Source organism: Eubalaena glacialis, chromosome 1, assembly GCF_028564815.1.
Source record: "Eubalaena glacialis isolate mEubGla1 chromosome 1, mEubGla1.1.hap2.+ XY, whole genome shotgun sequence".
NCBI lineage: Eukaryota > Metazoa > Chordata > Mammalia > Artiodactyla > Balaenidae > Eubalaena > Eubalaena glacialis.
Window position 1 is genome coordinate 65,944,611 of NC_083716.1, and position 22,817 is coordinate 65,967,427.

At 40.7% G+C, this 22,817-nt stretch overlaps 1 protein-coding gene across 1 annotated transcript in view; it reads right to left on the bottom strand.

The window, feature by feature from the left end:
- The window catches only part of TET1 (tet methylcytosine dioxygenase 1), a 127,011-nt gene extending 104,194 nt beyond the window's left edge, over window positions 1-22,817 (bottom strand). Inside the window, exons 1-2 of the mRNA XM_061197644.1 lie at window positions 22,757-22,817; window positions 13,351-15,380 (exon numbers count right to left, since the gene is read on the bottom strand). Coding sequence (XP_061053627.1) covers window positions 13,351-15,258 — 1,908 coding nt within the window. The 5' untranslated portion in view covers window positions 15,259-15,380; window positions 22,757-22,817. The remainder of the gene's footprint in view (window positions 1-13,350; window positions 15,381-22,756) is intronic.

Here is a 22,817-nt window from a genome sequence, read left to right on the forward strand (position 1 = left end):
AATGAATAGGCAAATCTCTTCAAGGATAAAACAATAACCACCACATTAAGCACCTACTATGTAGCAGGGACTCTGCCAGACCCTTTGTAGACATCACTTCTGCTCCTCAGGCATCCCTGCTTCAGGGCTCTATCACAATGTTACAAATAGATCCATTCTCACACTGAGGACCACATGGTGGGAATATAGGATCTTAGTATAACTTAACCAGAGTAACAGTTGTCAATTTCACTCCTTCAAAGTCTTAAAAGATTGGTGTGATCCCCTTACTTGTTTTTACTTTGGGGAGTAGGAGACATGATTTACATTTCTGTGAAATCTAATGAAAGCTGAAGACCATCTCTCCAGAAAAATGCATATAAAACAATATGTTACATATAATTTTTTTATATAAATTTATTTATTTTATATATTTATTTTTGGCTGCGTTGGGTCTACGTTGCTGTGCACCGGCTTTCTCTAGTTGCGGCGAGCGGGGGCTACTCTTCATTGCGGTGTGCGGGCTTCTCATTGCAGTGGCTTCTCTTGTTGCCGAGCACGGGCTCTAGGCACGTGGGCTTCAGTAGTTGCGGTGCATGGGCTCAGTAGTTGTGGCTCGCGGGCTCTAGAGCGCAGGCTCAGTAGCTGTGGCGCATGGGCTTAGTTGCTCCGTGGCATGTGGGATCTTCCCGGACCAGGGATTGAACCCGTGTCCCCTGCATTAGCAGGCGGATTCTTAACCACTTCGCCACCAGGGGAGTTCCTACATATAATTTTGAGGGGATGGGATCACAGAGCACTGAAGCCCATCCAGATTAAAAACCTCTGATGTAGAAGTTCTAACTTTATGATTTTTGAAACATCATATGAAAGACAAGTGTTGGGATCATTTAAACCAGGATCAAATTAGTCTTAGGAACTCTTGTCTAGTAACCAAAAAACATGTGGAAAATTTAGTGAGACTAAAGCACTAATATAATAATAATAATTTTAAAATTCTGGTTTTTTCCATGGTAGCTAAAAATACACCAAGTACCTAATCTGATCTGGCTAGTGTCCAGTCATTTAGCTACGCTAATGAGATATGCTTAAATGCTGGCTCAACCCCCATCTTTGAGAGGGCATAAAGATGTGTTTACCAGAAAAAAGGTAAAAGAAACTTTAGTTTCTCTTTCTGAGAGAATGAAATGGACCTGACTTTCCAAAAAATACCCGTACTACAAACTTTAGGTTTCCAAAAGTGGTAAAGATTTAGAAACCATTAGGCAATAATAAATCATTAACAAAATACTAAATATTTTGGTTATGCTAATACTTCTAGCTTGAAATACAGGACTAGTAGATTCCAGTGTCAAGAACATAATTTGAGGGGACTTCGCTGGTGGTCCAGTGGTAAAGAATCCTCCTTGCAATGCAGGGGACGCGGGTTGGATCCATGGTCAGGGAACTAAGATCCCACATGCCCTGGGGCAACTAAGCCCGCATGCCACAACTACTGAGCTCTCGTGCCTCAACTAGAGCTGGCCTGCCACAAACTACAGGGTCCACGTGCTCTGGAGCCTGTGTGCCACAACTAGAGAGAGAAAACCCGCACGCCACAACTAGAGAGAAGCCCACACACCACAACAAAGAGCCCGCACTGCAACAAAAGATCCCGCATGCCGCAACTAAGACCTGACGCAGCCAAAAAAAAAAAAAGAACATAATTTGAAATGGGACCCAAAATAATTCATCCAGTCATGAAAAGCAATTTAGTAGGTTATGTTCATTTACCCAAAGGAATATTATACACATACTTTTTAAACCTTTACAAATTTTTACTTACAAGGGAAATGTTGATGATATACTGAGTTAAAAAAAGAAGGAAAAATTTTACCCCATTCAACTTTAAAGATGTTATTTATTTTCTTCTCTGTGTGTGTATACACGGTTAGTTTTATTGTAACAAAGCAATTTTTTTTTTTGTCCGCGTTGGGCCTTCGTTGCTGCGCGGGCTTTCTTTAGTTGCAGCGAGCAGGTGCTACTCTTCGTGCGGTGCGTGGGCTTCTTATTGTGGTGGCACGGGCTCTAGGTGCCCGGGCTTCAGTAATTGTGGCACGCGGGCTCAGTAGTTGTGGCACATGGGCTTAGTTGCTCCACGGCACGTGGGATCTTCCCAGACCAGGCATCGAACCTGTGTCCCCTGAATTGGCAGGCAGATTCTTAACCACTGCACCACCAAAGAAGCCCACAATTTGTATACTTTTAACGTTTACAACTGAGCATCATCTTTCCAGTGAAACAAAAAGAAAAAATTTTAAAACTCTGTTATTTTTTAAATGCAGGGACCTCCCTGGTGGTCCAGTGGTCAAGACTTCGCCTTCCAATGCAGGGAGGTGAGTGTTCGATCCCTGGTTGGGAGCTAAGATCCCATATGCCTCAGGGCCAAAAAACCAAAACATAAAACAGAAGCAATATTGTAACAAATTCAATAAAGACTTTAAAAATGGTCCACATCAAAAAAATCTTTAAAAAAAAATAAATGCAGAAAAAATACTGGAAGCAAATATGCATCGTGGTTGCATCTAGGTAGTAGAATTAAAGTTTGTCTTTTTCCTGCTTCTAAGCTTTCCAAATGCAAATTACACTACTTTGATTTTATTACTTTTTAAAGTAACACAAACTGTTTATGTAGAAATTCAAACCATGTAGAAAAATTTAAGCAAAATTTAAAGTCACTTATTTTCTAATACACCCATCCTCCATCCAAAAACTCCAGTCCTCAGAGGTAAACACTTCCAACAGTTTGGTTTGGTAGGTCTATATCCTTCTAGAATTGTTTTTCTAAACTCCATTTACAATTAGAAAAACATGATTTTGAGCTTTCACTGTCCTTTTCCCTTTAGAACTTTGAGGTGTCCAAACTTTGCATCTTGGTATAACTCATAATCACAAATGGACATAGCAGTAATTTTAAACAACACAAGCAGCTGCTTTTTAAACATATTTTTAAAGCACTGTGTACTTCCTATAAACTTTTTTCTCAAGTCCTCTACTTGAATTTCTGCTACAGATATCCCATGAGCCTAACATCTTTGGTACTTGAAAATGACATATATAGAATAAACCCCAAAATGTTTTGAGGTACTAGCTGCTGAGATGATATATTAAGTACACATGGGATATAATGGTTTACAGTGCATTTTTTTTTTAAGAGACATTGGTATGTGAGATAGGCTGAATCTTACATTTTTGATGAGATTTCATTCATTCATTGAATCATTTGTTCAGCAAACATTTATTGAGCACCTATGATGTGCTAGCACCCTCTATAGCCTGAGCTTGGGCTTTAGAAGTAATTTAAACATCTCACTTCTAATCACTGCTTTCTCACCATGTCCTTCTTTTTAAAACTGTAGCAGTGTTAACAGGACATAAATAAATCAGAAAAGAGCAAGATTTCTCTTGTTGCTTACTAGCAGACACGAAGAGCTGACGATAATTAGCCAAGACTTTCTGGATAATCATGACTTGAGCACTGAGTCTCATTATCAAGGTAATGACCTGAATTGCTTAGATTAGTCTGATTCATTTGTTAGCTGTGTCTTATTTTAATATGATAATAGTACAAAAATATATGATCTCACCTTCTCTCCTAGCTGGTTACACTAGTGCCACATCCATCATAGTACTACAGTGACTGGCTACTTTATAGGGAGAATGACTTTTGCAGTTTTGAAACCATCAACTCTTGAAATATTACTCTGGAACAAAAATATCAAGAAGCTGACCAACAAAGACACAGGGAGATAAGCTCTGTAGCAAAATAAACATGCACCAAACTACAGTGCTCACTAGTAAGTGATAGTATAACTTGGATTATACTGATACTAGATGAAGGTGTTAAGTCAGTTTCACACATTTTTCTTTCTGGTTAAGATGGTCTACACAAAATGGCAAGGTAAGACTTGAACCATACTGACAAGATTGCAGAAACTAACACCCACCAGTCATAATCAATCAAGATCAGCATGGTTTTGTTGACATGCTTGGGGTTTCTTTTTATTTATTTATTTATTTAATTGAAGTATACTTGATTTACAATGTTGTATTCATTTCTGGTGTGTAGCAAAATGGTTCAGTTATACATATATATACATATTCTAAACATGCAAAGATCCTAGACGCCACAGGCTTTGTTTCCTATGGTCAGCTCTGTGGTGAGGTATGCTACTGAAGTCTCAGTAGTGATCCAAAGAGATTCCTTAAAGGCATATTTAGGGACATATAACATCTGCCCTCAATTGCAAGAGTTGGTAGCAAAAATTTGTTCCATATGCCATATGTAACATATGCCAAAATGAAATCTGGCTGTTTGAAAACACTGAGAAAAGCAGTGGCCAGAAGAGGCCTGTCCCACGCAACTCCCACTAAAATGGATAAAATAAAATTAAACAAGTATGTCAACCAATTCTGAAGGGACATCTCCGGAACTAGACTGTTATCACACTATCCACAGAATAGTGAACAGTCAGTGGTTCAATTTGTATCATATAATACTACTTAACTTTTAGCATTTCAAGCACAAACTATATAGGTATTGCTATTTTTCCAGGTGTAATTTCTATTAGCTAAGAAGGTAGCATGGTAATAAATAGCACATTTTACAGTGTTATTTAATATACTGCTATTAATCTAACCAAGCATATAATAACCCTTTAATATTTGGAGGAAAAAAAATCAGTATTAACTGGAGAAGGGAATTCCCTGGTGGTCCAGTGGTTAGCACATGGAGCTTTCACTGCCATGGCCCAGGTTCAATCCCTAGTCCGGGAACTAAGATCCCACAAGCTGCCTGGCATGGCAAAACAAAAGCAAAAACAAACAAAAAAACCCAAGAAACAAAAAATATTAATTGGAGTAAATATTAAGAGACTATTTCACTTTGGCAACCAACTCACAAACTGCTTAGTCATTCAATTCATGTTAATTAAATGTGTGATACTATACCAAATCATCAAGCTATAGATATATAATTCAAAACCCTGCCCTCAGAAGCATACCTACAAACAACTGTGTTTTGTTGTTGTTGTTGTTGTTTTTGAGCATACTAAAAAGTGTGTGAAAGTGTAGCCTGGCCAAAGCACCTACCCTTTAAGTCCCTAAAAAGCACCTCTCCCCGCCTTTTAACATCACTCACTATTCAATAAATAGAATAATGCATATGTCTTAGTATGCTAAATTACAAATGCAAAATGAGGAATACCTAGCCAGGAGCAAATTCCTAGATGACTATGAGTTATAAAGTTAATGGTTTTAATTAACTGTATTTCTGAATATGGAGAACACTAAGCTGAACTAAACTTGGCAAAAAATAACACTTTATCTCTTGGCCAAAGAGATGACTGGGAAGACTATCTAATCACCTTGTTGTTCAATTAAAAGAAACAATTGGGAGACAAAAATATAATCTATGATCAAAAAGAGTAGATCAAAATTGTTTTTAGTTCTCCCAGACATTAGTAGTTAACATTCTGAGAAATGGCATATGCCTTTGGGGGCTAAGTATATTTTAGAAGAAAAAAAATTCTAACAGTTCTGTTTTTAAAAATGTACATTTGTTTCATATAATAAAATATTATTATAAATAAATAATAAAATAAATATTCTAATAATAAAAATATTAACATTTAAAACTGTAAATGTTATTTTCTCTTTCTCACTCCAACTCTCAATAATAAGTAAAATAATTCTGATGTGAGGAACAAATACATGAAATATATTTGCTTACAAATATTCTTACTTATCAAAGTAAATGGGCTTCAATCATTGATGTGTGTAAAATAAATATAAAAAATTTTTGATATTAAATACCTAAAAATAAAACAAACTAGATAACTCTATATTGAAAGCTACAAAATGTTATTGAAAGAAAGTAAGTCATAAATAAAGATATACTATGGTCATGAACTGGAAGATTCAATATTGTAAAAATGTCAATCTCTTCAAACTGATGAGAGGGGGTATAGCTCAGTGGTAGAGCATTTGACTACAAACGGATGTATAGATTCAACACAAACAATAAAAATTCCAACAGGGTTTTTGGTGGAAATTTACAAGCTGATTCAAAAATTTTGATGAAGGGATTTCCCTGGTGGTCCTGTGGCTAAGACTCTGAACTCCCAGTGCAGGGGGCCTGGGTTCGATCCCTGGTCAGGGAGCTGGATCCCACATGCCACAACTAAGAGTTCGCATGCCACAACTAAAAAGACTCCGCATGCAGCAACGAAGATCCCACACACACGCGACAACTAAGACCCAGTGCAGCCAAATAAATAAATAAATACATATATTAAAAATTTTTTTTTGATGAAAATGCAAAGAACCAAAAAAATAGCCCAAATAAATATTGAAAACAAAACTGAAGGACTTATACTACCAGTTAGCAAGACTAGTTGTAAAGCCTAGTAATGAGAGTTCAGACAGAAAAATAGACAAAAGGCCAATGAAACAGTCTAGAAACAGATTGAGAACTAATCAATCACTTGATTTGTGACAAAGTTGATGTTGTAGTAGTGGGGAAAGGACAGTCATTTCAGTAATGGTGCTGGTCAAGTAGATATCCATGTGAAAAAGAATGAGTCTTGACTCCTATCTCATGTGATACACAAAAGTCAATTCCAGTTTGTACATCTAAATATGAAAGGTTTAAAAAAGTAACTTTTTAAGAAGAAAACAAAAGAGAACATCTTCATGACCTTGGAATTTGCAAAAAACAGACAAAATTTTCTTTTTTTTTAAAGATTTATTTATTTATTCATTTTATATTTTATTTTTGCTGCGTTGGGTCTTTGTTGCTGTGCGAGGGCTTTCTCTAGTTGTGGCGAGCGGGGGCTATTCTTCATTGTGGTGCTCCAGCCTCTCACTGCGGTGGCTTCTCTTGTTGCGGAGCAGGGGCTCTAGGTGCACGGGCTTCAGTAGTTGTGGCACGCAGGCTCAGTATTTGTGGCGCACAGGCTTAGTTGCTCCGCAGCATGTGGGATCTTCCTGGACCAGGGCTTGAACCCGTGTCCCCTGCATTGGCACACAGATTCTTAACCACTGTGCCACCAGGGAAGTCCAACAAAATTTTCTTAAACAGGAAATAAAAAGTTATCATAAAGGAGAGGATTGGTAAACTGGACTACATTAAAGTTAAGAATTTCTGTTCATTAAAAAGCACAATTGGGACTTCCCTGGTGGCACAATGGTTAAGAATCTGCCTGCCAATGCAGGGGACACGGGTTCGAGCCCTGCTCCAGGAAGATCCCACATGCCACAGAGCAACTAAGTCTGTGTGCCACAACTACTGAGCCTGCGCTCTAGAGCCCACGAACCACAACTACTGAGCCCGCGTGCTGCAACTACTGAAGCCTGCACACCTAGAGCCCATGCTCCACAACAAGAGAAGCCCCTGCAGTGAGGAGCCCACGCACCACAATGAAGAGTAGACCCTGCTCGCCGCAACTAGAGAAAGCCTGTGCACCACAACTAGAGAGAACCACACGCGCCGCAACAAAGACCCAATGCGCCAAAAAAATAAAGAAAATAAATATTTTTTAAAAAAGACAGAAAATATCCAGTGTTGGCAAGGATGTGGAGCAAGTGGAACTTTCATACACTACTGATGAGAGTCTTAATTGGAACAACCACAGCAGTTTGGTAATATTCATGGAAGCTAAACAGACGCATATTCTATGACCCAGCAATTCCACTACTAGGAATACACTCAATAGAATGCATGCATATAGTCACCAAAAGACTTTTATAAAAATGTCCAGGGGGCTTCCCTGGTGGCGCAGTGGTTAAGAATCCGCATGCCAATGCAGGGAACACGGGTTCAAGCCCTGGTCCGGGAAGATCCCACATGCCACGGAGCAACTAAGCCGGTGCGCCACAACTACTGAGCCTGCACTCTAGAGCCCAAAAGCCACAACTACTGAGCCTGCTGTGCCACAACTACTGAAGCCCACGTGCTTAGAGACCGTGCTCCACAACAAGAGAAGCCGCTGCAATGAGAAGCCCGCACACCACAAGAGTAGACCCCGCTTGCCGCAACTAAAGAAAGCCCACGCACAGCAACAGACCCAATGCAGCCGTAAATAAATAAATAAATAAATAAATGAAAATAAAGTTCCGTTAAAAAAAAAAATACTATAGAGACTTTAACATAGAAAAAAAAAATGTCCAAGGAATTCCCTGGTGGTCCAGTGGTTAGGACTCTGTGCTTCCACTGCAGGGGGCAAGTTTGATCCCTGGTCGGGAAACTAAGATCCCACAAGCTGCGCGGACAGCCCACCCCACCCCCAAAAAAATCCATAGTAGCACTGCTATGTTCATTCTACTGTTCTGTTCTGTACTGTAACATTTCACTTCCCATTAACAACAGAATGGATACAGGTATTGTGATATACATACAATAGAATACTACACTGCAACAAGAATGAACAACTATAATTATAAGCAACATTATTGGCAAATCTCATAAACATAATATTAAGCAAAAGAAGACAGAAACAAATGAGTGTACAACTGTTCCTTGCTCTCTCAGAATGAAATTCCTCAGAGAAGTGTTCCCTATGTTCTCCTCTGCCTTTCCACATATTGTTGGATGAGTAGGTTTCTCTACTGTCAGAGTTCAGTATAAGGACAACACAATACATTCTTCAGAATCAGCTTTGTCAGGGGTAAGGGCGATCTTTTGGGAGAGGGGGAAAGCAAGAGAGAGCAAGAGAATATGAATATCATAAACTATAGGGGACCTTTGAAATAGAAAATAAACAAATAAACTAATTAAAATTGTATTTCAAATGAACAACATAACTACATTGAAGCATGAGGGTGGTGTGTGTGTGTGTGTGTGTGTGTGAAAGAGAGAGAGAACTAATTCAACATATGCATAGTCTAACTTTTGAGCACACCACTGACATTTCAGCAACAACGATAACACCTATTACCAAGATCTTGGTTTCTAAGTATCATTCTCCACCAAAAAGAACCAAGTTTCCTTGGATAAACAGCTGGTCATCTGGTCTGGGGCAGGATGGAAAATAGAAAACCTTAGAACACTTGTCCCAGAAAATAAAGAATTATTCAAACAATGGTTGAAGGTGCTCTCTGGCCAAATTTGGGGAAATTTGAGCATCAAAATAAGTAATGATAATAAGGGAGTATAACTTACTGAATATAACAAAAATCTACAGGTTCACACTGAAACAAATAAGAAGAAAAAGCTCTTCCTTGGAGTTTAAAACTAATTAACAGATTTAGAAGAAACAATGGAAACAGAACCACTATTTGGCAACTATCAGGCAAAAATCACTGATGAACATTAAAATTGGGGAGTGAAAGTTTGAGGGATAGCAGTATATTTACATGTCTTGATCTCCCTGTAAGATATTTATTAAATACAAAGTGAAAAATACTGATTTAACAATGGAGAAATCTGGAAGACACTACCTTTAACCGAGTGATCAAAATTAAGATCATGGACAAATGGACATCATGTCCCTCCTATAAGAAGGTATTCATACAAAAATGTATAATCCAAATCTAGTCATGAGGAAGCATTAGACAAACCCAAAGTGAGGGACAAAATAAGTAATCAGCACTTTGCAAAAGAAGCAATGTCATTAGAAACAAATATTGAGGAACTATGCTAAACCAAAAAAAAAAAAAAAAAAGTACCTATTATATGATTCCATTTATATCAAACTCTAGAAAATGCAAACTAATGTATAGTGACGGAAAGAGTGTTTTCCTGAGGAGAAAGGGTGCAGGTAGGAGAGTAGGGACTATGAAGGGGTACAAAGAAATTTTGGGGAGTAATGAATTTTGACTGTGGTAATGTTCACACAGTGTATATATATGTCAGACTTATCAAACTGTACTCTTTAAATACATGCAGTTTATTATATGTCAATTATACCTCAGTAAAGTTGTTTTAAAAGTTTGAGGAACTATTCCAAATTAAAGGAAGTCAAAAGGATATTTTCTTATAGGCAAAATATGAATGAAGTCTGTGGGCTAGATAATAATAATGGTTTAATGTTAATTTGCTAATTTTGATAATAATAGGAGAGAATATCGTTGTTTTTAGGAAATACATTCTCTAGTATGTAAGGATAAAGGGATATCATGTCTATGAAAAACTTACTCTCAGTTGATTCAGAAAAAAATATATACACGGGGGGGCGGAGCTAAAAAGAGAGATAAAGTAATAAAGTAATGTGATAAAATGTTATCATTTGGCTGAAAGAGAAACCAAATTCTCCATACTACTCTTGCAATACTTCTATAAAACTGAATTATGTCAAAATAAAAGAGCTTTTTGTTTTGTTTTTAATAAAGAATGTGGTGCTTAGGAGAGCAATAGCCAAGGTATTCATTCATTCATTAACAAATACTGGTTTTTCTCACACGGAATGACCTTGACAACAGTGGCCACACTTGTTTGCCAGAGCAAGTTTACAGAAATAAACCACATGCCAACATCTAAATTTGTAAACATGATTATTTGAGTTACAAATATATTCTTTTCATTTAACTAACAAGTGTTTATTTAGCACCTATCACTGTACCAAGGCTAGATAGGCACTAGAAAAACAAAGTCCCCTGGAATGAAACCGGGGGAACATGCACAGATACAGGTGTGGCACAGGGAGGGGTGAGTGAATGGGTGGAGTCTTGTCAGATAGGGAAAGGAAGAATATGTACCATGAGCAAGGACACTGAGGCAGGATCATGCGCGGCGAGCTTGGGGAAATATAAGTAGCTGGATACAGTTGAAACTTCAAGTATAATGTGAGAAGTGACAGCAAACAAGACAGAGGAGATCAGTCATGCCAAGATCTTGAATATTGGCACCTTCCCAGTGGTCCAGTGATCAAGAATCCACCTTCCAATGCAGGTGACCCGGGTTTGATCCCTGGTCGGGGAACTAGGATCCCATATGCTGCGGGGCAACTAAGCCCACATGCCACAACTACTGAGCCTGTGTGCCTAAACTAGAGAGCCCACGTGCTGCAAACTACAGACCCCACGCCCTCTGGAGCCCACACGCCACAGCTAGAGAGAGAAAACCCGCACGCCACAACTAGAGAGAAGCCCACGCGCTGCAAGACCCAACACAGCCAAAAAATAAAAAATAATAAATAAATAAATATTTTTTAAAAAAATCTTGGTATTCCACGCTAAGAGAGCTAGGCTTCATCTATAACTGGAAGGCGCTGAAAACTTTGCTCTATTTTCTTTTGTTTTGAGTGAGATAAATTACATATACAGAAGAGCACTAAATGTATTAAACTAGGAGAAACAGGGTTATAGAAAGAAAACTTGAACTGTACCTAAGGAGAATTGTTGTTCAACATCCTGACTTCCCAGCTAGCTGGTACCCTCAACCCAGAGTAGAAGTGCAATAAATACTTGCTGATAATAAAGAGGACACTGAAATTGTCCCAGTATGAGATAAAGGCTCAACTACAGCTGGAGCCAAGAAAATGGAGAGATAGAAGTGCTCTGATGTTGTAGAACAAGAGATACTACAAGAGTGAGAGAAAGGCATTAAACATGACTGAATTTTCCATTTTGGGTGACTGTGTAGACAGTAAGCCGTTAACCAAAAATGTAATGCAGGGGCTTCCCTGGTGGTGCAGTGGTTGAGAATCCGCCTGCCAATGCAGGGGACACGGGTTCAAGCCCTGGTCTGGGAACACATTGCCACATCCCACATGCCGCGGAGCAAATGGGCCCGTGAGCCACAACTACTGAGCCTGCGCATCTGGAGCCTGTGCTCCGCAACAAGAGAAGCCGCAATAGTGAGAGGCCCGCGCACGGCGATGAAGAGTGGCCCCCGCTCGCCGCAACTAGAGAAAGCCCTCGCACAGAAACGAAGACCCAACACAGCCATAAATTAATTAATTAATTAATTAATTAATTAAAAAAAAAAAAAAAAAAGAATCAGCCTGCCAATGCAGGGCATATGGGTTTGATCCCCAGTCCGGGAAGATCCCACATGCCTCCGAGCAATTAAGCCCCTGTGCCACAACTACTGAACCTGTGCTCTAGAGCCCGTGAGCCTCAAAAAAAAAAAAAAAAAAAAAAAAAAAAAATGTAATGCAAGAGGAGGAGCCAGTTTAGAAAAGAAGAGAACAAACTTGTTTATACCTATTAGAGATAGAGTACCTTTGGCAACAATGTCTTTTGGCAATGTTACAAATCAGGAGCTTACCAGGGAGATCACTCTGTTATAAAAATATTGCTACTAAGTGTTTTAGATGTAAGTATGTAGACTATTAAGTTACTGGCCACATTTTGATCTACTCCCACATGTGTGAAGTGACTTGAGTAAAGAAGATAGTTCATTGCAGTAAGATTTATAATAACAAAATATTTTAGAAATACCTTAAATGTCATCAATACATGATTGGCTAAATGTCTGATCTCTTATTTGCAATATGTCAGTCAAATAGGAAGTCAGCATTTTTGGACAGATAATTTAAGTCCAGAATGAAATAGAAAAAAGGTTGACTGAAATTAAGTTCATAATATTTTAAATTAATCTATTCTACTACACCCATATTCATAGTAGACTCAAAATAAATATAACTTCAAGTGAGTAATCTAAAAATCATAAAACACCATAGCTGACAGCTATTTTAATTAAAGCAAGTTTGAGTATTAACCAACCTCCATAAAATCCTTTAAACAAAGTCTAAGTCAACCAATATTTTTACTACCTTAGTTTCATAACTGTAATAATAAGTACAAATGTTTGTATGTCACTTTGGAGTTTAAAAACCATTTTCAACTTCTGATTACCATTGAATCTCAACAATCCTGTGAGCAGGTGAAAATCACAAGCCAAAAGTTGAGACGAAAGCTTTATCATTACTATACCTCCAAGGCAAAGTTTCAAGATTAAAGATAGAGACAGTTTTATCCTTTCAAAAGAAAAGAAGTTTAATTCCTCTGGTTTCTCAGGCTGCAAGACAGTTAGTGACTTTGTTCTCCTAATTTTTAAATCTGTAACTCCCCAAAAAAGACACACAACCAGCCAAAATGAGGCACAGTGGAAATCTTTCCAAAACCACATTTCATACAATTTTCCTATTCTCCATCAAAACTTATAATGGAAAATCTTTATGTTCTAGTTTTCTGAGACAAATTCTAAAAATAAGCTAATGTATCACTCAGTGCACAAGACATACTTCAGGTAGGTCCACAAATTCCTAAATGCAACTTAAAGCAACATTTTACCAAAGCAAAAGGATGTAATACAGAAGCAAATTGTCTCCACACAAATCACACTACTAAGTCTCACAGGTGTCCCCAGCCCCTTGGGTATTTACTTACCTCCAAAGGCACAATGATGGATGGCTTCTTTTTCAGTTCCTCACATTTCCTCTTCTTACAGATCTGATGGCTGTTCTTTCTATTCTTGCAGTAGGTACATTCACCACAATTGGTCTTCTGCTGGCAGGGCTCACAGACCCCACATCGCTTTCGTTTCTTCTTTTCCAAAGTAGGTAGCAAAGTTGTGTAGGAAGGAGAAGAGGAGGTACTGACAAGTGACACTGGCCTAGACATCACTGTGGTGTTGATGTCAACCATGCTGGTGGCACTGATCTGGGAGCTCCCTCCTTCCAATTTGCTGGGACTGGCCTGGGAGAGGTGGACAATGCCCTGTGAAGCATGGTGGAGTCCTCTCTCAGGGGCTATTGTGAACCCCTGAGTGTTAGCTGGCAGAAAGCTTATATGAACCTTCTTCTTATTTTCTATATTGTTTATAGCCATTGCGGGAGGTACCGAACTTATCTCTGAGTTTGATGATGGTTGAGGAGTGTGACCTAAGCACGAAGGCAAAATCTGCAGAGTGCCCTGGACCTCAAGCCCAGATGAAACAGTGCTCTGGGGCTCAGGCCATTCTGGGAGAGCATTACAGGTAGCAATTGGGTTAAGAGGAGCAGGAAGAAAGATATCGGGGTCTGAGGCAGTACCACCACCCATACCGAGGACTTGTTGATTTAATACAGCACCAAAGACCTCTCCTTGGACTGGAATAGCACCAGGAATCTCTGGTGGGTCTGGGGTCTCACCCAGAGGCTCTCCATGAACTGGGTTAGCACCAGGAACTTCCCATTGATGTGGGACAGCACTAAAGGCCTGTCCTAGGACAGGGGTGGTATCAGGAACTTCCTGTTCATCTGGGGTAGATTTGAGTACCTCTTGATGGTCTGGTTTAGCACCAAGGGTTTCTTGTTCTGAACCTGCCAAGAGGAGTTTTATTAATGAGGTAGGATATATTGACCCACCAATAGACAAACAGTTTCTAAGGTCCAATTCAGGTACAACCTTATTAAAGCTGGAGGTGGGGCAGCAATCATGTTCACTTTTGATGGGATCCAGGTAAGAATCAGATAGCTTAAGAGATTCTACTCGTGAACCCAAATCTTCTAACTGAATGCTGGGGTTTCCTTCAGAGGTAACCCTGAGGGCTGCTTTTTGGAGCAAAGGAACACAGAGAGTGTCCTGAGCAAACATTCTAGGGGAATCACTGATATCATTCAATGTCTCTCTAGAGAATAGTCCTTCACCACCACGTGTCCCTTCCAATGACCCAGAAAGAACCTCTGCTGCAGGGCCACTATGAGTAGAGCGATTTATTTTGGAATCCTCCACACTTTGGGACCAAGACTGGGTTGTCTCTTGGCTCTCATCTTTTATTAATGATGCATTTTGTATGCCAATTAGATTCTCTATATCAGGAGGGATTGAGGGGTCTTGCACTGGGACTGAATCACTTTCTGCGTGCTTTACTCCCATGTCAGTAAGTACCTTATAATCACAATCATGTTGCTTTCCTAGATTCTTAGGAGGTGGAACTTTCTTGGGTTTGGCTATGACCGCTGGGGGTTGGGAGAGTCGTCTGCTAAGAGAGGTGCTTCGGAGAGCCATTGTAAACCCATTGCAAGTTAAGGACTCTGGGTTCTGAAAAAGAACCTCAGTCCTATCCAAATTCATTCGTGCTGCTCCAGCTCTTGTCAGAAGGCTTCTGACTGGCATAGGCAGTTTGGGTTCTGTTTTTTTCTTAACACCTCTTTCTTGAATTAATTGCTTTAATTTTCCAGGGCTCACAGTCTTGACTGTCACCACATTTTTGTTGGCTGGCTTAGATCCCTTCTTCAGTTGGCTGTTTTTCTTTTTGTTTAGATCTTCCCTCCTGACTAATTTGGAAGGCCTTGCATGGCGAGATCGAGACATAGCTACGGAGTAGGAAAAACTGAAAGGGCATGAGGAACAGAGTCATTGGTCCTTTGGAAAGTCTCACTTCTGAGGAGAATCCGGATGCACCATGGTTGTGCTCAGTCGCAGGAGGTTTTGGTCTGAAATAACAATGACAAAACATTGGGAGTGAGTCTTCTTCCTATGCAATCCCTCATTTGAAATAGAATATTTACTAGCAATTATTAATTAAAATTAAGGAACTGAGAATATTGACTGCAAAAGGAAAATATAATAGACATAAAACATACTAAAGTATCCTATAAATCCTGGATTCACAAATAAAGCTCCTTTAATTTCTGTGACAACTGATTAAGTTGATGAAGTTCTTTGAATAAGCTAAGCATGGGAGTTTCTTTACATTAGAAACCGCAACTATGGACTTCCCTGGTGGCGCAGTGGTTAAGAATCCGCCTGCCAATGCAGGGGACACGGGTTTGAGCCCTGGTCTGGGAAGATCCCACATGCTGCAGAGCAACTGAGCCCACACACCACAACTACTGAAGCCCATGCGCCTAGAGCCCGTGCTCTGCAACAAGAGAAGCCACCGCAATGAGAAGCCCGCGCACCGCAACGAAGAGTAGCCCCTGCTCGCCAAAACTAGAGAAAGCCCGCACGCAGCAGAGAAGACCCAATGCAACCAAAAGAAAAAAAACCACAACTATCATAGTTACATGTAGTTTAAAGCTCAAATCCTAATCTTTACAAATATGGATACTTAAAAAGTTATCTCTTAAACTCTTTCCTAAGCACATCACCATACAGGCAGAGGTATCATCTGTTGGACAGTAAAGCCGGTAAAGCCAGAGGAAGAAGAGGCTTGTATTATACAAGAAACTCTACTCTTTGGAGATCCAGTAACATTAATACCATATTCCAATTAACCATCCACAGATTTTGAGTTTTATACATGCACACAAAAGTAGCATAAACTCTTGGGAGTTAGTATTTACAGATTAGGTTACAAATAAGACTCACAGGTCCAACAAATATCTGTTGAGTACCTCCTCTGTATAAGGAATGCATTGTGGCGGGCACTGCCCACACCCAGAAATGATGTCCCTCCTTCCTCTTTCACCCGACTTAATCCAAAGACTGATGGTTCTAAACTCCCTTCTACCAAGGGTCCCAAAAGTCTCATGATGAATGCCTAGGCAAAGAAATTGGAAATACAGAGAAAATGAGATAATTAGAACAGTAAAGCATACTAGATAAGCAACTATTATTTGAAAAGTAAGAAAAGAGGAGAAAATGAAAGGGGACTGACTTAAGAGTCATCATCAGTTGCATTTTTGTCTCCTCAGATTGCCTACCCTGACCCCAAATAAGACCAAGCTATGAGGAAGAATGAAGCTCACCATACAAAATATATCAGTAGGGCTTCCCTGGTGGTGCAGTGGTTGAGAATCTGCCTGCCAATGCAGGGGACACGGGTTCGAGCCCTGGTCTGGGAAGATCCCACATGCCGCGGAGCAACTGGGCCCGTGAGCCACAATTGCTGAGCCTGCGCATCTGGAGCCTGTGCTCCGCAACAAGAGAGGCCGCGAGAGTGAGAGGCCCGCGCACTGCGATGAAGAGTGGCCCCCACTTGCCGCAACTAGAGAAAGCCCTCGCACAGAAATGAATACCCAACACAGCCATAAATAAATAAATAAATAAATAAATAAAAATTAAAATTAAAAAAAAAAAAATATCAGTAGACTTCCTAAAGATCATGGAATCAAGAGTGTGACAACAAACTGGGTGAGGATTCTTTAACAGTTGACAGGTTGCTGGATTTGTAAGAAAATCTGGTGTAGGAGAATGCTTACCAAAAACTGGTCTGCAACCAAGTGATCACCAGTCTGTGGTGAAATGAGGAAAAAAAAAAAAAGAGGCTGAGTACACCTGAAACTAACACAACACTGTAAATCAACTACACTTCTATTAAAAAAAAAATGAGGCCGTATAAAGTTTTTCATAAGGTTGAATTTATTATTATTTAATCATGCTTTCCTGTTTTCTCTCATTAAAATGTCCTTTCTAAATAACGTGGAGAATTCCCTGGCAGTCCAGTGGTTAGGATTCCGCACTTCCACTGCAAAGGGCACATGCTCGATCCCTGGCTGGGGAACTAAGATTCCGCAAGCTGGGAGGCTCAGCCAAATAAATAAAGTAATAAAAGTCCTTTTTTTGTGAAAAGGTGGAGATAGGCTTATTTATTTAATGTTATTACTTGGCAAAGTAAAAATGTGACAGCCCTCTACCAATTCTCAAATTTTGGTTTTGTTTTTGTTGTACTCATCTGATCCTGGTAATCCTGGGATGCACTAGTTGCTTTAGTGGCTAGAGATGGTGTCACATCAGAAAACCCTGAATTTGAATCTGTGGTCACCAGCTGTGTCCTTCAGCAAACTACTTAACAGGAGGTCAAGTTTTCTGCATCTGAAATGAGGTTGTTTTGAGATATCAATGGGCTCCTCTGAGGAAAACCTAGTGGTAGTGGTTTCATCCTTGTGATATCTGAGGTAAGAAGAAGGACTTTGGAATTAGGTAGACGTGGGTTCAATTTCCAGATCAGAAACATTACTAGCCATAAGCTTAATGGTAGTTATCATTATTGTAGAACAAGTTTAATCCTCAGTCTGTCATATCCTGCAAAACAAGATCTAGTTCTTTTGTTTCTGTTCCCATCTAACATGCTGTAGGCCACACACTATAATAAAAGATCTCAGAGAACAACATTTAGAGGCAAAGCATTGAGCCTTTAAGAAAGACTTTTAAAATAGACATTAGTGATAACATTAACCACAAGAAAAATAACATTTTGATAAACCTGTGCTGAATACAAATACTAGGCCAGAGAATACTCCACTTGAGTTCTTGGCATCTAAGCTTATGGCTTTCCCCCTTTTCTTAAAAAAAGAAAAAAGTTTGGCTGCACTACCTCTTTGGCTGTGAAAAGCTGTAGGATATTTTCTCCAAAGACCACTGCTTTTTGTACCAGCATTTTTAGAAAACAAAAGACATTCCAATTCTAATCTCCAGAAAGTCAGCAATCTTTATAAGGATGTTTTTTCGGATAACAAAAAACAATCCATTCCATTCTCTAGAAATTCAACAATATCTGTCTAAACATGCTTTATCGCTTATATCAGGATTACCTTGCTAAAAAATTATTAAGAGCATATAATCTAAATATTGCAATCAGCCATAAAAATTAAAATTCATATATGTTGCAAGTAATCTGAATATGCCAGAGGGTGTCACGGGATCTGCTTTTGAAAGTAGTTTATAAATTGATCTCTGTCTCATATATTCTTTTATATTTTTAAATGGAAGTGCTTTAGAAATCCAGACTTGTAATTAAGATAATGTTTACTATTCAAACCTTATCTCTTGAAAAAGAGCCTGTCAAGGAAATGGAAAAGATATGAGCAACATGGATTGGAAAGATGTGGTCTCTTTGAATGGTAACAGCCTTTTTATGAGATCGTGAAAGAGGCCAATGACCCCTGAAAAACCCAAATGCAGGGAAGAAACCACTGGGTACCACCCAGCCAAAAAAACAATCAGAAACAAAATAAGGACTCCCACAAGATCTTAATTTTACTTGGCTCCACTGATGAAATGTAACCCCCTTTTGTAAATAAACTAAATTATCCCCAGGGCTGGGGGGGGGGGGGGGGCGGAGGGGGGAAGGAGTCCATTCTATTATATAGATCCACATTTAAATATGGAATTATCTGTACAGATCTTCTGAAATTTATTTTCCTTATTAATTTGTAAACATTATTAAATGCTTTATTTCCTTTTTTTGTGCTTTTATTTACTACAGAGTGTTTAAGTCATAGAAAAATACATTTACAATTAAATACTAATTCCACTTCTGTTTTTCATTTCTGATGAAAACTGACATTTCAATATTTCTCAAAATCAGTTTTATTCTACTCTAGAGTATATTCAAGAGTCTGAGTGCTACTGAGGTTGCTACAGGATAACATGATTGGAGAGAAAATAAGAGAATAATGTCCCTGTTATCAAACATATATAGCAGGCCCCGGAGGGAGAACCACATGCAATTAATTGACACTATCCTGTGAGTTTTTGTTTTCCTAGAAGAGAAAACAAAGTGAAACAAACAAACAAACAAAATTCCCAACAACTGTGGGATGCAAAACATTACTTAACTAGTCTTTTCACCAGAGGGCACCAAGACCCCTAACCCATAATAAAAAAAAAAAAATTTTTTTTTTTCCTAAGATGTCCTGTGACATAGGGGACTGGAGTAGTGTATGAGATCCAAATATTACTGTCCAGGAGATAAGGGCCAACACATAATTTGAAACATGAAAAGAGATGCCAGACCAAAGAAGAAAATATAAGATTACAGAGAAAGTGGAGAAGTAGCAAGATCAGGCCCCAGGGCCTATGAAAGGATCTGCTAATTATTCACACATAATTTAAACATACCTAACCAAACTGGTCAACAAACAGGATCAGACTTTTGCCTCAATATTATCTGAGCTTACTAAGTAGTCAGCCTTTCCCTAAAGTCTTAAAAAAAAAAAAAAAAAAAAGCAATTATTTGATGTGATCACCTTGCCTAGAAACTGAAAAGCTGACTTCCTAAACTGTATCAGTTGTCTGTAAAGGACAATATCGACAGTACCGTGTCAGAAAAATTCTCTCCCACTTACACCCCCCCTCCTCCTTCTGGATCTCCCAAAGTCCCCTGGGCAGGAAGTGGCTGAACTGATGTAACCATCCAGCCCACATGTCAATTTAAAATTATCCTGCAATCCTTCCCACCACCAGCAGTGGCCAAAAAAGTGGTATTTGCATACATAGAGCTAGTTGCAAAAGAAACTCTGATTCAATAGTCACTCCATTCAGCTCCTTAGAATTTAAAGGCTACTGGACTTGACTGAGAAATACAAGACTTAAAACATTTCTTTTTAAAAGGCACCACCTGGCTTAGTTTCCTCCAGCAACTAAGTTCTAAAGGAAGAGGAGGTGGGCGGGCTGCTTGCTGTTCCTAGATAGTTTTGTACCACAGGAAGTGTGAGAGCCTTCGGCACATGGAAAGGCTGTGGAGGGAAACTCACTAGAATGCCAGCAGATTTAGTCAAAGGCTCCTTCCATATGTAAAACACCCCTGCTGCCCTGCAGAGAGCGAAGAAAAAAAGGCCAAAAAGGGCCACAGAAAAGGGAAGGGACAAGTTAAATGGAGATGGAATGATCATTCCAAAAACAAGAAAAGCATAAAACACGTTGGGAAGAAGAGGAAAAAGCAGAAGGAAGAAAATGTCTAAAATGGAAAAAAAAAAAAGCCAAAAAGTAGAGGAAGGGGAAGGACTATATAGTAATAAAGCTAGAATATAAAAAGACAACTGGGATCAAAATGCTGAAGACTAAAGGTAGAAAGATGGAGGGGGTGGAAAAAGAGAAACTTAAGTGTACAGAGAAGGAAAAACACAGAGGCAAAGAAGAGGGTGGGGGAGGGGAGGGACGAACAAGATAAAGAAGACTGGAGGAGGAAGAGAAACAAAGGGCAGGGACAGAGGTGATCCAAACCTCCAACCGATCAATTCTGGAAGACCAGAGCTGGGAGCCATAGTTAACCCTCATTAAAATGGTAAGCGGTGATCCAGGAGTTCTTAATCTGAGCTACCAATCTTTGCAAAGAGATACAGTGTATACTAATAACTCTCGTACTTGATTCGGAAGTTTAATTGAAATCATAACATTGTTTTAAACACTGTCATACATTGACAACCAACCTAATTAAGATCTCTTAATTGGGGAGGCAAGGGACTTGGGCTTTAACCTGTGTAACTAATACAAACCAATAAAACCAATAAAATCAGGAAGCGCACCCAACGTCACGTTACCTGAGGCTTTTAGTTCTTAGAAACAACGCTGACCAATCCCCAAACATCTCCTTATCTACACACCCGCCTTGTTTAATTGTAGACAAAATTCCTAATATGCCTTAAAAAGCTCTCGCCCTAACTGGTTCACAAACACCTTTTCCATACTCATTTTGGCATCCTGAGTGAGGACGGAAGAAGCCAACGTTTTTATTTTACTCTTTAACGTTGAGATGGGGAGGAGAGAAGGATGGTCCCTTTTCGGTTCAGGGCGGACCTGGGGTTGCTACCCTGTAGCGCCGCCCTTCAACTCATGTGGGTGCAGCGCTCAGCGCACCCTGCCGACACTAGGCTGTGCACCTAATCTTTTCCTCGCTCAGGGTCTTGAAACACTTTTCAAACATGTCTTTATAAACTGATCCTTACTATGATATATCATGCAGCTCATTGTGTGCCCGAGAGTGTTACGGGCGAGGAGAGAAAGAGGCACTGGAGCGACCTGGTTAATTTGGGAGGAGGACGAGTTGCCGGCGGGGGAAAAGACTCCTAGTTCAAGCAATATCTGTTCTCTTGTTGATACATTAATTTTTATTGGGTCAGAAAAGCCCAATCTGTGTTCCCCATTACCGCGGAAAGTGTACTGGGGCAGGCCAGCAACTTCCCGACCACTTTCTGTAGAAATGTATGGACTGCACACAGCCCCTAGTAGCTGAATCGTTTGGGAGTGTGGGTGAGAGGGAGGGAGGGAGGGAGGGGAGGGAAGGAAGAGAAGAGAGGGGTGAGGGGGAGACGGCGAGAGACCTAGCCCAGCCCCGGCCCCTCACGTGCCGCCCGGCCGGTCCCCGGCACCCGGCTCTGCGGACCTCTCACCCTTGGGGCCCGCTCCGGGATTCCGCCCTAGTGGGACTGATGCGACGGCAAGCCAGCGCGTTCGGCGACCGAGTGGCGCTCCTAAGAGTTTTTAGAAGGCCATTTTGACAGAACACTGTTCTATTACTCCACTCCCTTCTTCCCGGATCAGCGTAACTCCAGGTCAGCCTCTGGCAAGACTCTCCTACTACCTCCACCCCAAAAGCTACGTCCCTGCAGCCCCCTCCCGGAAAAGCTCAAGGAGGCAAGTGCCAAATGTTTTCTCAGGGAACCGGCCCCCTATATCAGCCTAGGGGAAGGAGAAAACTTGTTCGGGGGTACGCTTGAGCGTGGGACAGCCAGGGTTCCCTACCCGCAACTTGCCCTATAACTCTTCCCTCTCCTCAGCCCGAGGCGCATCAATCGCCGGCCCAGTCAGGCATCCCCCCCCCAGGCCGCACTTGCCCTCCCCCCCAATCCGGTTTCCAGCGGAGCCCGGGGTCCTACCTCGAGGCGCTCCAGCTCTCCCCACCCGGCGCCGCAGCCGCGTCCTCTGGCCGGGGGGCATTGTTTACCACCCGCAACAAAAGCGCCCCAAGCAGCCCTGGGTGGGGAGTCGCCGCGGGGAGCGGGCCCACCCCCGCGGCCCCGGCGGCCCCGCGGACGCCGAGCCCCGGCCCACGTCCAGCCCCAGCGGTGCACTGCCCCTCGCAACGCCTTCCGGCCTCCGCGTGTGGCTCCCCGGACCCCTGCCCTCTGCCCCAACCCCAACTCACCACTGGCCCCCTCAGGCTCCGAGGGCTGCGCGCGTCCCCCCGGCTCCAAGCCTGCACCAGC